The 21,130-nt window shown below is 37.5% G+C and overlaps 1 protein-coding gene across 1 annotated transcript in view; it reads right to left on the minus strand.

Moving 5' to 3' along the window:
- PARD3B (par-3 family cell polarity regulator beta) overlaps nt 1–21,130 on the minus strand; it is a 516,508-nt gene that overhangs the window by 342,550 nt on the left and 152,828 nt on the right. The window contains exon 5 of the mRNA XM_018560588.1: nt 10,419–10,706. Within this exon, the coding sequence (XP_018416090.1) occupies nt 10,419–10,706 (288 nt within the window). The remainder of the gene's footprint in view (nt 1–10,418; nt 10,707–21,130) is intronic.

Consider the following 21,130-nt stretch of genomic DNA (forward strand, 5'->3'; position numbering starts at 1 on the left):
CTGGTCAGGCGAGAGGAGCTCCAGGTGGGGTTGTAATTTAGCTGGCAGGCACCTCTAAGTCAGCTAAATTAGGACCCCACCTGGAGCTCCTCCCACTGGACCAGCGCTGCCGCTGACTCGTCCCTGCTCTCCGGCACAGTCACACAGTGAGTGAGGGCAGATTTGAGGGGGAGATTTATTAAGCAATTATGTATTGTCTGCACTGTATTAGCAGTATATACTCTACATAGAGTATATACTGCTAATACAGTGCAGACAATACATTTACAATTATACTAACATGAATGTATTAAATGATCTGTATGTAGCCCTGTACTATGGATCATTTAACCCATTCATGTTAGCAGAGGATCATTGTAAATGTATTGTTGCAGGCACTCTATATGTACATGTACTATATACTACATATAGAATGCACTGAACAATAGATTTACAATTATCCTCTGCTAATATGAATGGGTTAAATGATCCGTAGTACATGATATGTAGCCCTGTACCCCCTTTTCCACTTACAGAGCTAGGTTATTGTTTTTCTTTTAAATAAATATTCATGTAATTTTATCTTCATTTTGTACATTTACCAGTAGCTGCCTCATTTCCCAACCTAGGCTTATACTCGAGTCAATATTTTTTCCCAGTTTTTTGTGGTAAAATTAGGTACCTCGGCTTATATTCGGGTCGGCTTATTCTCGAGTATATACGGTAATTTGCAATTATATATGTTCATTGGGTTCGTCATATTTGCTTATTACATTCAAACACATTCTGCTTCTTGCAGTGCTACACAATGGTTTTGCTTTACTATTTCTTTTCACAAAGTAAGTCTGTGAGTTGTCATTTAATATAGTAATTAGACATGTAACCCTACAAAAAAATTTGTTTTGTTTTGTTTCAGATCAATTTGGATTTTCAGAGTTTGGATACAAAATTTGATTAGATTCATTATTCAGAATTCGTATCCGTACAAATTTTCATTATGGAATGATCCACAACAGGAAGTCACATGACCGTGCCTGTAATGCAACTCCCAACAGCCAAATTCAGATGCATCTGAATGTCCACATTTAACAAAATAACTGTTCGAAACGAAACAAAATTTACATATCTAATAGTAATAGAAACTATGGAATATGGAAAAGCAAGATTACCGGAAATACATACACATACAATTTGTTTACATGAAATCCAGCTTCAGACGAATCCTTTTATTTTGTGTTGGATAAAGCAGGGAAGAATTAGACTATGTTTTTATCACTGCATGTTCCTCTCGGGGGAGGGGGCGAAAACTGATTCCCCAAGGTAAAATGTTTACAAATGAACAAGGCTACAAATAGAAATAATAACAATAATATCAATAATAATAAATAAAATAAGTTTTGGCTGGAGTTAGGCTTTAACTGAATTATGAATATTGTAAAACATGAAATAACCAAAGTTTGTTGTACTTGTTAGAAATAAATAATGCAAAAGGAGATACCTAAAGACAAGAGTGATTTTAAATGTTTGTCCGTACATGATTGTGTTATATACATGTGTAATATAAAAGGAATCATTTTTCCAAGTTTCCAAGTTTTCTGGTGAAAGATTTAGATACACTTATTTTGTGTAGGTGAACATGCACTATACTATATTGCCAAAAGAAATAGGAATCTGTAACAAAGTTTGTTAAATCTTGCAATGTACTGTATATTGATCACACAGGGGTGTGTTGATTTTTTCTTAACAAAATGGAGTTACTCTAAGTTTGCGCTTTAGTTCTCCTAAGAGTGTACTGTATAACACGATGAAGGGAAAGCACCACCTACTTGCTCATTTTGCTTTCAGAGCAGCCTTACCAAGAGTCATCTCACTTTATTTTATAGATTTTAAAATCCAGTGGGCCACATTTGGTACGGGAATAGTTAGACAGTTTGGCCACTAGGTTCTTCAAAAAGTCAGCAGAGACAGTCTGTCTATTCCTCTATGACAGCTTTCATTTATATATCTTTAATAAGCCATTTTCTGTATTAATAAATATATGTTTATATGCCGATATTACTATAAGAGCTAAAGGTAGGAACATGTCATAGTGTATACTGAGTGAATTTATTTTGAAGGGAAAGGCTTTATAAACACAGTGTAAACCAAAAGATAAGAAGAAAAATATGTATTTATTTACTATGCATACAAACATTTAAGGGAACATATCCTTTTAAAATACAAAAATATGAGCATCATCCTTGTACGTGTAACATTATAGATAGTATAAAAATGTTTAAACTAAAAGCAAAAAAGGTGTTTTTACATTTCTTGTATTGTACTTTGTACAAGTCAGGTAGACAGATACACTTGTGATCATTTCTGTGGCAATGACATGCATGCGGGTATTTTGTGTATTAATTTGAAGAAGAAAAAAAAGAGAGGAGGGTAATCATTCATTAATTGACTGCAAATCAAACCCGTGCTGTACAGCACACTATATTTGTAAATAATTAAACAGCAACAGAACCAACCACAGCTCTACTGCATAGAAAGAGAATCAATTTACTTCACGTTTAATAAATATTGCAATTAATTAACAGCATTACAGAAATGTGACTACTATTTTACATATAAAGGAGCATTAATTTATTATGTGCAAGTGTAGTTGTGGAATATATATTTATGTCCTATAAATCACTTATGTTGGGGCCAGGATCAGGATGATACCCCAAGAATCCCCAACTTAACAAGATAGCAATGGCAGCCCCCATATTTCCATCTTTGCAGGTTCTTTTTATGTATATGCTACCTGAGCTCTCAACAGTGCTTTATCAGAATGATATATACAGAAAAATAGGAGTTTAAGTGATAGCCTAATCACTTAGTGATGGCTAACTTACCAATGATGTGAGCTTTTGGAGCATGTTAGGTTCCTTCCTCGGGCATTATATACTTCTTGCCTAAGGATTGCCCTTAATTTGCTCTGAAAGCCTGATTAAAGCATTATTAAACGTGTAATAACTTAAAGCCCAACTCCAGCTATTCGGCCCTGAATTATTCAGCCCGAGTTTGAGCACGGAAATTAAAAAAGAGATTTTCCAGAGCTGTCAAACGCAGAATCAACAGTTCAGGGATCCAGCACCACTCCTCTTCAGGGCTGAATAATGTCCACCATCATTAAACCCACTTTCTGTGTACCAAGGATGTCAAGGCCCACCCTCCACCCTGGACTCACAGAAGAATGCTGCAGAGAGTCATTATGTGGCTTGGCTCTCTTCAAAATTTAGGATCTGCCTGCCATGAAAGTAAGAAGAGGTTGAAGAGAACCTGTGACATCATTGGACCAGACATAAGATTGCTGCAAAAAAGGGTAGGTAAATTGATTTTTTTTAAACCTACAGGGCTGCTCCAATAAGAGTGGTGGCCCAAGCTCAGAAATAGACTAAGTTATATGGGTATCACTTAAACTCCAAACTTTTAAAATTAATTAATGGCTAACACAGTAGAAGACTCTACTACTGTTCCAATTCTTATAAACTTTTATCTCAGGTGTCAAAGGACAAGTCACCCAAAATGGATTGTGGTAAGAAATTCACATCAGCCAGCTCTTCAAATGTTTTCAGGACTCAACTGGGAAAAGGCATTCAGTGACGGACCTTGCTTTGTGCCAGGAAGTAAAGAGAGTTGGTCTATACTGCTATACTGGATCCCTACTAAAGCACAATTAAATAAAAGACACATTGGTAAAACTTTTTTGGAAAGTAGAATGTTACAAATCAATGCTCTCTTTTTAATTATGATTATGGTACTGCCTAAAATGACATTAATATTCACACATTTCACTTAGACACTGTTGATAATGTAAGTGCTCTTCTGATATCCAAGCAGTCAGTGCACCAGAAAGGGAGAATGTAAAGCTTCTTCCCATCACAGGTCCTGTGAGATCGCTACGTCCTTTTCTTGTTTATTTCTGAACACTTAAAGAAGAACTCCAGGAATTGTTTTTATTAATTCTTGTAGTGAGGCTCCCCCGCACTGCAAGTGCTTGTTAGTGTCTAAGTGCTAAAATAACAAAGCCATACTCACACACAGCGCTGAGCCGGCCAGCTGTCATGGTGCTCCCTCCAGTCTGTCTGTCCCTCCCTGCAGCATTGTAATCTTCCTCAGTGTCCTCATGTCTATAGACTGTGTATAGACGTGAAGGTTTATGGGACCTTAGACTGCTGCAGAGGAGGGAAGGACCAGTTTAAGACGAAGCCAGATCTGAGCTTTGGGTGAGTATAACTTTTTTTTTACCTAGACACAAACACAAACGAGCAGTTAACTCATGCAGTGCCGGGGGAGCCTCACTGCAAGGGTTAATTAAAAAGAAAACATTCCTGGAGTTTTTCTTTATGAAAAAGGTAAAAATTCACAGTTATTCTGAAAGGAGCCTGGGGTAACCAGGAGTCATGTGAGACATTTAAAGAGCCAGTGGGTGATTTAATATCTCTGAAGTAAACTCAAAACTGAATAATATGTTTTGAACGGACTTGTTAGCTCTGCCATCACTTCATTATGTATACGTGAAATATGGAAACTTTGTCATTTATATATTTTATATGTCTAAAACTGCGGTACAGATAGCTCTAGGATTAAAGTTTCATTGTGCAGTGATTTTGCCTTCATGCAAGGAAAAAAATCATATCACAAAAAGTGACAGACGACAGACAGGCAGAGGCAAAAAAGGGACATGATCACTGCCAACAGAGAAGATTGGTTTAGGTTGATTACAGAATTCCAGTGTTTTTTCCTAAGAATTTGATTGAAATACATGTCATTAATGCTCATGTATTTCAGCAGCATGTCATCGCTCAGCTAAACCCTACATGTTGTTTGTGTTGAGAGGACGCTCTGTGACTGCGCTTCCACTTATCTTGCACTCTTTTTCAGATGACAGCAAACTGCACTTTCCTGCATAAAACAAATGCATTAATATATTTGAAGAATAAGACTTAATAGCAACAAAACAAAACAAAAAAATCCGGAAAATCATAGTTTGATTGACAGCTATTACAACAAGCTTTTGATCAGAATGGAATAGGTTGCAGAACATACCTGTTTACTTTGAACATGCTTGGGGATGTGATACGAATATGAAAATGGAGATTTAAAAGACAGTGTAACTGTGGCATCCTAAGCAATGTACTAGTTTGTAACATGGTTTTAGTAGCACTCATTAAAAAAAAATTATAAAATGAACTTTGCCGTCAGGCAAAAGCTCCAAAACGTGTTATATGGGACCCTTTTTTTATAATAAAAAAATGCCTATGAGAAGTCAGAGCTGGATGTGAATAGATGGACACCAAAGGGTGTAGCATAGAGCGGCTGCAACCACCAACATTTCATGTTACCGACTGTCTGCATAGATTTAATGTGCTAAAAGGTTCCAAACAGGCACAATGGCTGCCAGTGCAATCTTAATCCTCGTTGTTGTTCCTGATCAGTTAAGCAGTTTTGTTGGTGAAATGTGCTTGCAGCAAATAAGGGCATTAATGTCCCCTATTCTTCTAGTCATCAGTTATAGGTGTACTAATACAGAGTAAGCAAACTGTCACTTTCGGCCTCTCTACTCCCTGTCCTTGGTGTATCTTGTATGACTATTATGTCTAATAATGTTAGTGTGACATCATGGCTAGTCAGTCAATTGGGATAAGAGCTGGGCTGCCAAAGACTGCTTGTCTAGGCAGGACATATAAATCTAGCCATGTTAGAAGCTCTGGTATCAGTCACTCTAGTATAAAAGTCTTTTGATCAATTCTCCCTAAAACCAAAGGGACTGGCAGCACATACAGGAACAAGCCTAAAAACGATTCCAGTGCAAAAGGGGAGCAAAGATTAGTTTTATTTCCATGTCCAAACCTACAAAGTTATAAAATGATATGGCTAAGGATGACCTTGAGTTATGATCAAATTAAAAAATATAGTGTAAATAATATTTTATTTCAGCTTGCTATATTTTAATACTAAAGTTGCTAATGTCGCTGTATGCTTCATACATTTACTGTGCACAGTGGTGATACCACATTTATTGCACAGGATGCATCATTTCAATGTTACTTCCAACACTACACAATCTTTGAATGTATGGCAAAGATTGCAGATGTCATACCTCACATGGACCAGCAGTCCAGATAGTCTGCAGAAAGTGGGATATGTTATCAATTCAGTGTTTTCAAAGCGGACATGAATCAGCCAGATAGAATGGATAGGCCAAAGCTTGCCACAACAGAAATATAACAAATGTTATATTTTTAAAAAATGCCACTTTTACTTTTCAAACCTGGAAATGTACATTATGCACCTCAGATGATCAAGCAAATGGTTTTCTCAAACAGGGCTTAACGGTATTAGGACAGTATTTATGCTTATGAGTATAAGCCCTGTTTTTGTAAGCATTCACAATGTTTGTATCATATGACACAAACAGTGCTTACTGTCATTCTTCATTACCAATATTTGACATAACATACAGTATAAAGGTGGAGTGAAAACCATGGATTTTTTGTTAAATCCAACTTTAAAGTGAACCTCTAGCCAGTACATTCAAGTATTTACATGTTTTTTACATAACTCCTTACCGACCTTTGTAGCGGCAAACAATGTGGCACAATTCATCCTCGAAGTTCTCAGCAGAGGAAATGAAGCAGCTCAGGTCATTTTTCACCAACTCAGCTAATCCTGCTCACCCCCTCCCCTCCCAAATCTTATTCAATGTGTGTTAAGAATATGTAAACAGCTAAACATCCATATCCTGGCCACGGGTTCACTTTCAGGTCAATGTAAAAAAAAAACATTTGAAACTATTCAAATTAAACAAAGATTAAACAAACTTCTACTACTGAATAACATTTCATACTAATAAAAGTAGGTATAGAGGCACTCACAGACCTTGCAGCGGTAATAAGTCAAAGAAACAGCATTTTCTTTTCAATGTTTTGACAGAGCTCAGTCCGTCTTTGTCAAGAAAAATTTACTATGTATATTTTGAACATAAGTATGAAATAAATTACCAACTTTACCAAATTGTCGGCAGAAACAAATAAACCATTTTAAATATGACCAGAATTTATTTTGCTGATTTGACAAACATAAATGTATCCACAGCGAAAAGCGAGTCTTTTACAATGTGATCAATCATAATGCTGACAGCCATGATCCAATCAGTATCTTCTAGGCATTAGCTAATCAAACACTGATTCCAAGAATCTACTCAGCAACGCAAGCAGTCTGAAGCCACAAATCAATTAGACAAATTAAAGCAAATTTTCAGGAAACATTGCATGCATGATAAGGTATGATGTCAACATGGAACATATAGAAATTAAACAAAACAACATGCAAATTCAGCCTTACTTCAAGTGAATCATAGCATAACAATTTGATAAATACAATATTCCACAATTGAAGGCACAGTGACATAATACAATAGCAATCAATACAGGCAAATTATTTTCATGCCAAATTAGTCTTAATTTACATACTTTTAAAAACATATATCACTATTATTTCTAATGAACTGCTTACTGAGTTGTTATAAATACAGATTCAACCTTTGAAATGTTTGCTTCCACTACTGAGGTTTCATAAAGGTATATGAAAGTTATATTAGCTTTAATTTTATAGCGTATTCAGTAAGGCAGGGAAATTAGCAATCATAATGTGCATAGTGGAATAGCAACAAGTCCCAAATGATCTTAAGTCATCTTACAACAGCAATTAAAAATCTGATCAGCAGTCCTTTGTCACGGCCCTTTGCACATTAAAATTGTGCCTTGGCTTGTCTTACTGAATAAACCTGCCAGTTCTCTATGTGCTCAAATACATAACGTATAATTTTGCGTTAAAACTTTGCGCTACTCTGTGGTCACTTTCAAAGTGCTTAACAAGTAGTAGATATGAGCTTCCTAATCAACACTGGGAAGGAAGGGGACAAGTTCTTAACCAAGCTGTGCATGTGGGCACCTTTAGGTATATGCTTAGCATATCTGCTGCAGATGGTACACTTCTGAAGTGAATTTTAAGTGATATGGAGGCATTGATTTATTGGTACCTGTATCATTTCTTGAAGAAATTCCACCAATAGAATGGAATAAATAACTCTTAGAATGATGGTAGTATCTAGGGATGTCCAGATACCAGTTCAGATACCAGTGCCGATACTTGACAATTTTACGAGAACTACCAGAGTCACAGCAGTAGCAGCTGGGACCTAGCTCTGGTGGTCCACCACTGTCCTGAAATCATTAGTCGATATTGTTTTTTAAAAAACTGTCACATGACAATAAACAAAAATGTATCAGTACTTGTATCTGTGAGGACTTGGAAAACTATCATTACTGGCACTTGGAAAAATGGTATCGGTGCATCCCTTTATTTATAAAAACAAAATCATACATTAAAACAGAGATGTACAAATCCCAGGAGCTCCGTGTGCTCCTTACAAATGACAGCTGCCTCCTAACTTTTGAATTTTTTTCTAGTCTGGTCCTGGAAAAGTATCTGTACATGTACTTGTAACGAGTAGGGTACTTGGTATCTGAACATCTCTAGTAGTATCATTAGATGGCCATTACAACTAGCAATTCCAGATTTCAAGAAATGATGGCAGTGAACTGAAATTATATTGGTAAGGAATGATCAGAAGAGGTTGTGGGTGGAAGACATTGTTTCCTTTTCCCCCAGCTATTTCTAATAGTAAACCATATGATTGGCTTGTCACTGCAGTTCCCAGTATATGCACAGATCACCTAATAAACACTAATATGTATACTGTTAATAAAAAGGGGTGTTTTATGTTGTTGCATTGTCTACTAAGTACTGGCAATTATTATGAGTTTATGGATACCGTTAAGTGGTATATCAATCTAGATAGAAATCAGTGGGCAGCAAATATGATATCAAAGGGGAACAAAATGACCTAAAAAAATATTGTGAACAAAGTTATCCTAATATTGCTGTGATGGATTTGAGACATTATTGATAAATGATGATGAGGGAAAGTGGATTGATTAACTGAAAATCTCTTGTTAATAGTACAATATTAATTAACACTAACAACAGTGAATGAAACACTCATTACTGTTTTGCTAAAAACAACCTAATTAGTGCTGTTACTGAAGAACTCCACAAAGTTGTTCTCTGAAATGGGGAGGTAAAACATCTTTTGTAAGTCATATTTATCTCCCATCCAGTGTTCTCCGCTATAAATGCTGCAAAAAAATGAAAAAAAACTTTCTCCCACTACAGGTGGCACGCTTCTTGTCATGGCAATCTTCACTGCATTGTTTAAATTAGTTGCCCCAGTAGACTTGTATGGGGGTGGCTACATCAAACAATAGCTGGGATTAGAAGCTGAAGTCAATGATTGCCATTTCTCTGCTGTGTTTCCAGCAAAGGACAAAAGGAAGGTAAGTATAATTTACAGATTATACTCATCTCCCCAAACGATGCGGTGAGCAGCTTTGTGCTGTGCTTCTTTAAATACTATCATGTTTTTATCTAGATATTTATGGAGGAGTTTACAAAAACCAAACACTATACACAGAATGCCCTCAAGAATAAAGGAAGATAGATTTTCAGAAGCTGTGGGTATAAAGGGTGATTTGTTTTGCTTTGTAGCCAGCAAAGTCTTTTTTATCATGACAAAAAATCAAGCCTTTTGTTGGCGGCTTATAAATATCCACAAATGGCTGGGTGCTTAGCAGGATAATATTCAAAAAGCAGCTAATCAATCCAGCAGCAGTGAATAAATTGAATGTCTTTTCCTCAACACGGTTGTCTTTATTATACGTTCTCTGAAAACATTCATAACCTTAATGGGTAGAAAAAATACAACATGCTGTAGTTTGTGTGTCTTGCAGCCAACCTCCAATTCCACAAAAGAAAGAAATGAAAATGCACAGTATGCCTGGCCAAACAGACATACATTGATAACAACATGTTTTATAACAAAGATTTGAATGCCCGGGTTATGTCCATTTTGTGTCCTGGATCAATATATGGTAGCATAAAAACTTAATTGCGAAGAGGACAAGATGGAAACCTCTGCTGTCACACCACAACAGGATTTTATCTTTTTTTCAGCAGTGATTGCTTAGGGTTGGTTTTTCATGATTGCTTTCACAATCATTAACCCATTTTAAATAGACACGTGGTTTAAACAATGCTGCTTCCTCCCTTCTTGGCAAGAGCAAAGACTTAGAAGGGTAATCAGTCTTGTGAGCAAAGCTTAGATCCAGGATACAAATGCTTACAAATGCGATCTTCCCCCAGGCTAATTGAAACTGCATGATTCTTTACAGCAGGAATAAAAGGTAAAGTGTAATCATATGCAATTTTTCATACAACATCATTTAATGGGCATGGAGCCATCAAGGCCCAAGGAGTGATCAGATGTGTTTGGTAGTGGTTATTACCTGTCATCTGTTTCCTGTGCTTGCTGCCTCTTGTTTATTTTACCATAAAGGTCTTGAACTTGATCCCTCTCTGAGACAGGAGCAAGTGGGTTCCTTGTGTAGCTATACACCCCAAGCTTTGGAGGAGAATAAGGCCTATGGGAGCTGTGACTTGGAGGTGACTCCTTAAAGTGGTTTATCCTGGCATAACTAGGGTCCATGTCATCATCCTCCATAGCATGACTTGCACCGAGGTCCCATAACACTTTCACCTGTTTTTCACGTATGTCTTGATGCTTTACATTTATCCTGTGGGGAAAAAAATAAAGTAAATATTAAACTTTTATTGGATTGGCATGCATTGTTGTTTAATTACATCTGATCATACAGATGGTCTAACGTGATGAACTGAATTGTGTGTTCATTTATAGCTACGTAAAAGGAATCCTATACTTGCTGATACAAAGCTATGTAATAAATACATTTTAACATAGAGTGTTTCTTCACAAAGTGAACAGTATCCTGGAGAAATGACTATAGCCAAAGTGATGAAGAGGCACCTATAAGATTTGCTCTGTTGCCATGAAAAATTACCTCTACAATTGTGTGTATTTTTGATGAGTTGCTATGTGCAAAAGGGAATACATGTGTGATAGTTATGTATGTGTCGCTACATAGTGTCTGCAAAGAAACACAAAAGATGACAACAGTTCTTAGATATTTCTCTCCTCCCCCATTGGGGCATCCCCGCAGTTGTAAAAAAATTATATGCATACTTTTTTTTACAGATCTCTTTGGCTGGATCTGATAATGTTACAGGTTTCTCTGTGCCCTCTTCTTCCTCCGGAAGTGGGAGGGTCCTTAATGTTGCAGAGAACAATTCAACAAAATTATGTTGTGCTATTGTCTGCAGCATACTGCTTAGGGTGGGCGCAGAGTTTTGATGCCCTCAACTCACAGGAAGAGGGTTGAATGATACTGTACATCATACAACCCAGAAGACGAGCACTGCTAGATTGATGGCCGGGTGAGTTTGTGGGGTTGTGGGGGACATTGCTGAAGAGGTAGGCAAGCCAGCCAGAGCTGTTTTTTACAAGCTCTTGGGGGGGATTTTAATTTTATTTACCCAAACTGGAATTTGGTTTTAAGGTTCTGGGACTGGCAACTGTCTCTCTGACCATCTTTCCCAGAGAGATGTCTATCCTTTCTATTGTGTGTGTATCCCCACCGATTTGTTGGCCATACACATAAAGATACAATCATTCTATAGAACAATCATTTGTTAGATGAAACAATCAATGTTAGGCTCTTGTCACCAGAAGAGTGCCCCTACTGGAGATTTACCCTCATCTGTTCTGGTACCAGGTGTGAAATTTTGGATTTCCAATCATTTTTACCTTGATGACAATGATCATCAGGACAAATAGAGAGATTAATCTCCCCAATAGGCAGACAGCAAAAACATTTTTAAAAAGCTTCAAACTGTTCTCTACTGAGTGCTTTCTAAAAACACACTTTAAAGGAGAACTATGGACAGCCTTTTTTGCCAATAGTTCTCCTCAGGTTCACAGGAGGACATATACTGTGTCCTCCAGTGACCCAAAACTCAGTATTTGCTGAGAGTGCCGCACCCGGATCCTGACAATGCTGTCAAGATCCACCCCACTGGCTGATTGAAAGCTGGCTCAGCCTCTCTAGAGGCAGAGTTAGCTGTGCCCACCCCCTCCCCATCCAGTCCTCCAGTCATTGCTGGAGGATCGAATAGAGGAGGAATCCCTGTGTCTGACAGTCATTACTCTCTGCAGGGAGAGGATCGGGGAGTCAACAACAGTGGTGTATTTTCGCTGACCTGATCAATAAAGCCGACCTGTGACAGCTTCTTTATCACAGGTCGGCTTGAATTATGGGGATGACTCACCGCATAATTCTCCTTTAGTGACACTAAACTCAGGAGTTAAATCTTAAAAATGCATTCAAGTATATTAATAGTATAATAATATTAATAGTATATCTTATTTGTGTATCAATCAGCTGTATATCCTCAAATCATCTCTGAATTTGTGTTGAAACCCTTCTGGAGGGTGGCTAAATTTGTGTTGTAAAGTAGCGACCGTTCCAAGCTCGCTCCTGTGATGGACTACAATCTCAATACAAATTAGGAAACTATGTAAAAAAAATAGAAAAAAAGGGGTTTTGAGGCAGCCAATCACACATTTGATTAACATTTGTTTAAATGTTTTGGGGCATTTTTCTTGCATTATTACATATGGATAGATATTTTAGTTTGAGTCCTTAGTATATCTTTTTTACATTTGCCTTATAGATGTCTCTTTCTGTAATCTCATTTACACTAATAAGGAGCTTGTTCTCCTATTACAATATCTTCCTCCCCCTCTTCAGGTAATAACATTGGAGATAAGGTGGGTATACATATGTGCCATTGGGACACTGTCTTGGTGCAGTATGCCATTAATGATGTGGAATTAACTTTGAGCCACTGCTTTGAAAATACAAATGGACACATATTTATTGATTCTTCCTAGGACTGGATATACATTTTTGATCTATAGGGACTTTTCGTTCACTCACATAACCCCTTATGGGCTACAGTTGTGGTGCTGGTCTGGCTTTGCTTGGAGGCTTGGCTCATCTATTCTTTGTGTCTCAGTAAACAGGTATTTATTTGCTGTGTGATATTATGAATGAGGGGCCACTGTTCTGTATATACCCCTCTTTACTAATGTTGCATTGTAAAAAACTGTATATTCATTGATGTTTGTAATCTACAGAATACCTATTCTTCTTGAGAAAGCATACCGCAAAACGCATCGAGCATCTGGGTGACCCCCAAATTTGATCAATCACTACATTTGAGAGTTTAGACTCCATGACAATTTAGGGGTGGTCATATGTGACTTTTTTTCTCCCTTTTGGGGGACCCGGGAGGTGGTAGCTGATCTATGTTAGAGGTTAATTCTTATGGATCAAAAGCAATTGAAACAGACATTTTTGTAAAATCTTTTAATGTTTTTACACTTTGGAATAACATTATTTAAGCCTATCAAATGTGTGATTTAGTGCCTTAAAACCCTTTTTTCTATTTTTGTACATCCTTACAAATTAGGAAGCTAAATGTGAGGTTGAAGTCCATCACAGGAGTGAGCTTGGAGAGGTGGTTACTTTACAACACACACAGGGACCATGGGGAACAAAAGTAGCCACCCTCCAGAAGGAAGGACAGTGTCAGCACCAATTCAGAGATGATTTGAGGATATGCAGCTGAGTGATACACAAATAACATGCTTTTTTATTAATGGTTAAGATACTTGAATGGATTTTTAAGATTTAACTGATGAGTTTAATGCTACTTTAAAGTAGATGTAAACCACAGCTAAATGACAAATAGTTTGATAAAAACACTGTATATTATAATCATGTACCATTAAATAGTACAATTAAAAATACTTGTTAACCCCTCTCTTTCTCTGCTTTGTTGCATCTCAGTGCTGCTGATTTCCTACAGCTTCTTTGAAGTAACTTCCTATCTACATGCATGTGTTCCAATGATGGCTGCATGACATTTCTCAGGGATAGTTTCCTGATGCATGTGTGTTGAAACAACCAATTAAAATCTTTATCAGAAGCCTGTGCGACACATTCACAACACTGGAGCACAAATGGGAGATGGAATGTTGTCACCGTATAAAAAGAAGTGCCTGAAAAGGACCTTCATCAGATAATATTTTAATTGAAGATGCATACTGAAATTGAAATTGACTTTTTAAATTACATTAACATGTTAAAAGCTTTTATAAAAGTTTAGTAAATTATTTTACTTATACTTTAAGGGACAATTGGATCAATCAACAATTGCTTATAGCAATGAAAATGCAATCAATTGTGGTGAAAAATTTAATCAAATTCACCAAGTTTAAATTCTCTTTGTTTTGCTGAACTATCATTTATTTTTTTGATAAAATACTATTTTAAATGAATGGTCAGCATTACACTGTATGGTTGGTATATTATCCCATGGAAATCTTTCTATACCTACAAGAAGATACTGTTCATAAAAAAAGACAAATGGTTGGCACCTATCATTACAAACTACAATATGCTTCCACAGTGCAAGACCTGAAAAAAATACATATGAATGTAATTTAGCATTAAATTAATTACACTAGCAAATTACAGGAAATGGCAATCTGCTCTTAATACTGTCACCGGTCATCAGGGGTGATCTGAGAGCATTAGACCCAATAAAACCTATGGCAGCGTAGGATATAATGCCTAACATCTTGGCCAATATTTGTGCTATTTATTAATTATCTTCATGATATACTGGTTTCTATTGTGCTTCAAAAGCACAACGTCTCATTCAGACAAACTGAAACAAGCTGCCTGGGAAAGTGATATTAAAAATACATAAAGGTGAGAATTCCTTCCTAGTTCCTTCCGAGCAAGAGAAGTTGTTTTGTAGGCACATCCTCGAGGGGATTATCCACACTGTTACATTGTGTACTATTTCAAGGCAACATGCAGACATGTCAACATTTATTGGCATACAGCTTACTGATTTTTTTGGTTCTCTCAGTGATAATTTTTTACTCGCCTGGCCATTCCACAGGAACAAATAAAGAATTTTTGTTTTTAAATAGTAGCTGTACACATTCACACAGTAGAAATCAAAGGTGCATATACAGTATGTCTGGCATAATAGTTAATTTACTGCTTACTCATCTATATAACACACCAACTAAAACACGTAGACGTTCATAAACACTTGTTATTTAAAGGACCAGTCCACCCAAGGATCAAATATTAGTTATAGATGAAGCTAGATGAGTTGAGTAAGCTCTGGGCTTCTTGTTTTATTATTAAATAATCAAACTGGGAGATTGGGTACCCATCACAATGGCCGCAGCAGGTGTGTGGATTCAGGGATCCACCATAGAGTTCCCAACAGATAAAATAAATTGTTAGGAGATTTCCAGCATCTCCAGAAAATATAAATATCAGTCATGGAAGGTTTAACCATTTAAATTCTGACTGGTTGGTTTTAAAGGTGGATTCAAAGCTTAAAGTGGATCTTCAATCAAGAATTACACTTTCCACCATTTCAATCTTTCCCATACAAAGTACACCTTTTTTTTTACATCGTTTCTTTTTTTAAAAAATTCTTTCCTCTTGTGTGACCCACCCTGCCTCAATTCTCACCTATGTAGAGCCTTCTCATGTAGCCGCCTGGGATAGTGACGTCACATATTGCAGGAGGCATCAGCTGATGTATAAAAGTGCTAGAGGAAGGACCTGCTGGCAAGTCATCAAGGGCCAGCAGCAAGAACCCGGAACAGCCTGTTCCCAATGAAAAAGAAGGCAGTGCTGGATGGTATGTGTAGCAGAAGAGCAGCAGGGGGAGAAAAAGACAAAACAGGTTCGGTGGGCTGAGTATGTTTTTCCTGGATAAAATGCCATAAAAAAAGGGGAATTTTGAGAATGATTTTAATGGGAATAGGTGAAGTTCCTCTATACCTTCAGCTTTGCATTAAATGGATATAGTTGCAATAGAAACCTTAAGGTTTGATTCACAACTTTGTGTTGAGAAAACAAGCTGTATATGTGCATTGCACTAAAAGAACCTGCAGTATAGCGCACCACAATGCACGTGTGAATGATCTGTGCAATGGTGCATTGTGTTTTCAAAAAAGTCAGTAAAGCCAGTCAGTAAAGTAGGAAAAATGTAATTGTATCCAAGCAGATTTACTACACAGGCATAATCTGCGGCTCTGGATATCTGACTTCAGAAGTCAATTTTTTACAGCTCCTCTCTAAGGCTGTACCAGAGAAGGGAGCAATAAAGACTGCGCAACGGCCTCTATACACAGGGACTGTTATATCGGACAACAAACGGATTTAAAAGGGTCCTTTTAATAAGATACTCAGTGCAGTATTAGTAACTGGCATCACTCTATTACTAAAAGTGATATAAAAAAATGTTCTGCAAAAGAAGACCTTACAAAAACTGGGAGAAACAATGGTAGACCTCTTAAGACAGAATATCCAAACTTCACTTTCCCTACAGGACATTTATTTATTTACATGGTATTAGTTATTAATAGATAGTACACAGTGATGCTGTTTTTGTGTAAAACAAGGACAGTACTTCTCTGCACAACAGTAACCTGCAACACACTACTAAACAAACACCTTTCATTATGTAATGCTCTTATATTTTGTTATAAGGTCAAGTGCATATATGTATGTAACTATGTATATACAGCAGACTCCACACACACAATAGACCTTGGTGTACATGTCTGGCACAGGATGCTTGGAGCAATCCTTGGAATTCATCTAGCGAGAACATTCCAAGAAAATAATCCTTTTGTTGTCAAGGTTCCTCTCAGGTCAAGAATCTTTTTAATCTTTCAATCATATGAGAATAATTAAAAAAGTGATCTTCAGTTGCTCAGTATCAGTTAACATATTGTTTGAACCATTGTAACAGCAGCTACATGCTTTTGTATACACAGATGTTTTTCTATGAAAATGGTTCTGTCTCTCTAATAGTAATTATAATTCTAGAAAGTTTTCATTGTTGCGGAAAAGAAGGGGGCTGAAGATCACAGCCACAGACAAAAAAAAAAGAAGAAAGGTGGAGGGCTTGGAACTTTAATCTGTAAAATGCAAAAGCCCTCTAAGTTGTGAGAATTATACAACAGGGAATTCATTTCAAAACTACACAGCAAAATTGGTCTTACATATGTATCATCTGCAGAACCATTTTAATTGTGAACAGTTCTCTCTGGCTTATCACCTTTATACTGCTGTGATACCTTAAAAGTACAAACTATATAGGCTACGGTTTTAGAAAAGCCCATTCACAGGTCTATTGCAGTGCATTAAAAGCTTAGTCATTTTATTAGGTAGCCTAATTCACAAAAGACCTAAAATATTTGATGCATTTTTTTGTATTGCAATGTACCACAACATATGCACTAGTTAGACCTATTTTCGCTGATTAAAACTTTAAATGTTACATTGATGTATTATCTGCTGCATCCCAATTCTTGCAGTAAAGGGCATAAATGGTCTTATGAGGTGATGCCGTGTGGGAAAATGGCTGGGTCTGGACCAGTGTTTGGCTCTAACACTATCAAAGGTCAGGTTTCTGCCCCTTCTTGTTATAGAGATTATTGGCATCACACTCCTTGAATAATCTGGTTCTCTCTGTGCATCAGAAATGGCCTTTTGAAAACTAATTTGAGATACTCCTTTCTCTATTCTCACCTACAAGGTGGCATTCCTTGTAGCCATCATCTCTGTTTGGTGTGTTTTTTTATATTTTGTTTTTGCTTTGGTTTAGGGGTGAAATATTGGGATTTTCATTTTTTTTGGGAGGTGGGGGTTATTTCTTTTTTGAGCTGTTAGCTTTAGCTTGTAAGAAACCCATATTTTATTTTTACATTGGGACAAGGTTGTGCTGTGGCCTAGGACTTCCTTCTTACCTAAGAACCCAAAATAACTCAGCTTGCATGTATTTTTCCTTTAAAAAATAAAATAAAATAAGGATGACAGGTGGGAAAATGGCTGGGTCTGGACCATATTTGGCTCTTAACTTCCTGTCCTTTCTATCTTGTTGCGGAAACTGTTGGACTCTTACTCCTTTATTAAAACCTAACCTGGTTCTCTCTGTGCTTCAGAAACAGCCTTTCTAAACCCATTAGAGACATTCCTCTCATGCTGTTACCTACAAGGTTGTATTACTTGAAGACATCACCTTTGTGAGGCAAGTGTTTGAGTGGGCCTTATTATCTTGTAAGGAACCCCTGTTTTTGCTCAAGGACAAGGTAGTGTTGAGATCTAGGCCTTCCATCCTATTTAAGGCAGTCTACAATGTTGTCCCTGCTTGTTTGCCGGATCAGAACAGAGGTAGCCTTACAAAGAAAAAGTAAAAATATTTTTCAAAGTAAAAAACATACGCCTCTCACGCCAGACCTGCCTGGCTTTTTTTTTTTAATTAAAGAGGATTGCCTAAATTTAATGGTAGCTAGTGCAATGGAAAGGATTAATATTTGGTGCTTGGGAGCACACTAATTTAACACACATGTATGTGTTAATATCCTCCTCCTCACAGCCAGCACCCCAACACTTCCCTTTACCACCAGCACTCCAATTCTTCTTCTAAATGCCAGCACCACAATACTCCTCCTCAACACCAACACTCCACCCCTCCTCCTCTTCACCATCAGCAGCCCACTTCTACTCCTCACCACCAGAAACCCACCTCTCCTCCTCCTCCTCCTCCTCCTCATAATACTCTTTTGCCTCCTGCTGCCTCCTTTCATTTTACATGCTGGTGAAGCGCAGGGATGGCTTTTTGTGCAAAATAATAATGGCTGGAGGATAACCTTCTGGACAAATTAATGCAGCTGTCACTGCGGTGTAGCATAGCCACAAACATTCATAAGGAGGTCTTTGGCAATGCAGGCATTAGGACACTGGGCATGAGCTATTTATAGGACTTTTACGGTGCCCCCTGGCATCAGATGTGGGCTCATCCAAGGCAGGAAGCAGGTGAAAGCATAGACAGTTCCAGGAAGTTATGGAGGCAGACAGCAGGTTAAAAAGTAGTCATGCTCAGGCAGAGGTCTTGGCAGGTGGCAAGTGAAAAAAATACTTATGTCCAAGCAGCAGTTGGGGCACACAGCAGGTAAAAGAGGAGTCAGGTCATTCTGGGTCAACAATAGACAGGCAACTAATATGTATGTACTATAGTGCTGCAGCTCTAGAGTAGTTGGCAATAAGACACAGCACCAGCCACTTCTGGCTGGTGCTTAAATATACTCCTGGTCAGGAAACACCCATGCCAAGGTGTGCAGATACATGAACAACAATGCTGGGGGTTCTGGAAATCCTGAATGATTAAAGATCCATGAGATCTTGGAAATGTGAGTATCATAACAGGAACCTTTTTAACTTCCGCTCCAGTAAAGTTCCATAGAAAATACACTGCAGAGCTCTGTTGAGCAGCCCTGCAGAGAGCAGTGATCAAATTATTCTGTTCACTCCTCACAGCCAGTTGACGGGATTAGCAGAAGAAAAGGAAAATGTTGCATTAGCAGCACTTGTGTGCAAGTGGCTTCTCTGCACTCTTGAGGAGGAAAAGAAAGTAAAGCAGGGAGTAAAGAAGCCAAATATGGATGCATACCACCTTATCAGAGCTATGGCAGGATTGGAGGAAGTGGAGGAGAAAGAAGGTGCATTAGCAGCAGGCAAGTGGCTATTCTGTGCTCTTGAGGAAGAGTGTGCATTAACAGCACTTGCAGACCTTAGAAAAGGTGAAACAGGAAGAAAAGAAGACAAATAGAACGCATTCTACATTGGGAGAGGTATGGTGGGATTGTAGGAAATAGGGAAGGAGGAGGAAATGGTTTCAAATACAGTAGGAACGCCATTTAGAGGTGCCACTTTAAAGTGACCTTATTACTAGAGAGTAGAAGTAACTCATCAAACACAACCAAAGTGGTTGTCAAGTTCCTGCTGACATTCAATGTAAACATTCTTCAGAGTCTGGCCATGAACCTCAGCCGAGCAAACATTGTGATTAAATGTAGGACTGTGATCATCAACTGCAAACTGTAACATAACTAGTGTATCAGAATTTATTGCAGACATCATAGTGACACCATTAAACAAGATACTAGCATGTATTTGTAGACTCCCCTAGGTTCGTGACCAGATTGAAATGGGAACTTGCGATGGAAAAACTTCCAAGAGAATTTTGAAAAATCTGCTTATCATTAACATATAAACATATGTAGACTTTTCAAAACAAAAAGGAAGGATACTTGGTAAACTAAATATATCATGAATGCATTTGTTCCAAATACATGGAAAAGGGCCATTGAATAGCTATTTATGCTTCTCTAGGGAAAAACAAACAAACTAGAAAACTTAAAAAACACTAGTTGATTGATTCTAAGTATGACACAGGGAATAATTTTTGTTGTAGCATATTAACAAAAAAGAACTAATACAGCATACAGATTGTATTTGTTTTGGGACATAGAGATGTGTGTCTAAATGTTAACTGAAAAGGTTTGACAGATGGAAGTCTGGCAGGATGATCTGGAAAGGATGCAAACAGGTCTTCTGGGATGTAGAAAAAAGAAAAAAGGTCCAAGGTCACTTACCTTAACTTTGTGTGTCTCCATCGGATGGGTGTGAAAGTGCACTTCCTGCTCTGCCAAAAGTTCCATAGCACAATAGAGGAAGTGTATTGTAGACAGCAAAGCAGCAGTGTCAGCAGGATTTTTAACACGTTTTAATGTGCTGGCTGAGTCAGAATATTTAGCCAGGAAATAAAGCTAGTGCCCATCAGTATAAAAAGATGTAGCAAAAATACTGTTATATGCTTATACAACATAGGATTATTCTAAAAAATATATGCTTTCAGGCACCTGTAGTCCACACATTCTTACTTAATGTTCAAATTAACAGGTACTCTCCTACAAACACAGATTGCTGGAGTTGAAATGGAAAAATCTGTTGTAGATGTTAAGATACATGGTGGGGGGGCTTACTGCCATTGATACTGTGATGACAATTTAAAAAAAAAAGCTTGGCAAGGCCTCGTGCCAAAGTAATACCTAGAACGCACTTACCAATGTCTTTACCATGCGACTTTTTTTTTACTGCAAACTATTTTTGGGTGACTATTGTAAAGAAGT

This window comes from Nanorana parkeri, unplaced genomic scaffold (genome assembly GCF_000935625.1).
Source record: "Nanorana parkeri isolate BGI_ZX_2015 unplaced genomic scaffold, ASM93562v1 scaffold467, whole genome shotgun sequence".
Lineage (NCBI taxonomy): Eukaryota > Metazoa > Chordata > Amphibia > Anura > Dicroglossidae > Nanorana > Nanorana parkeri.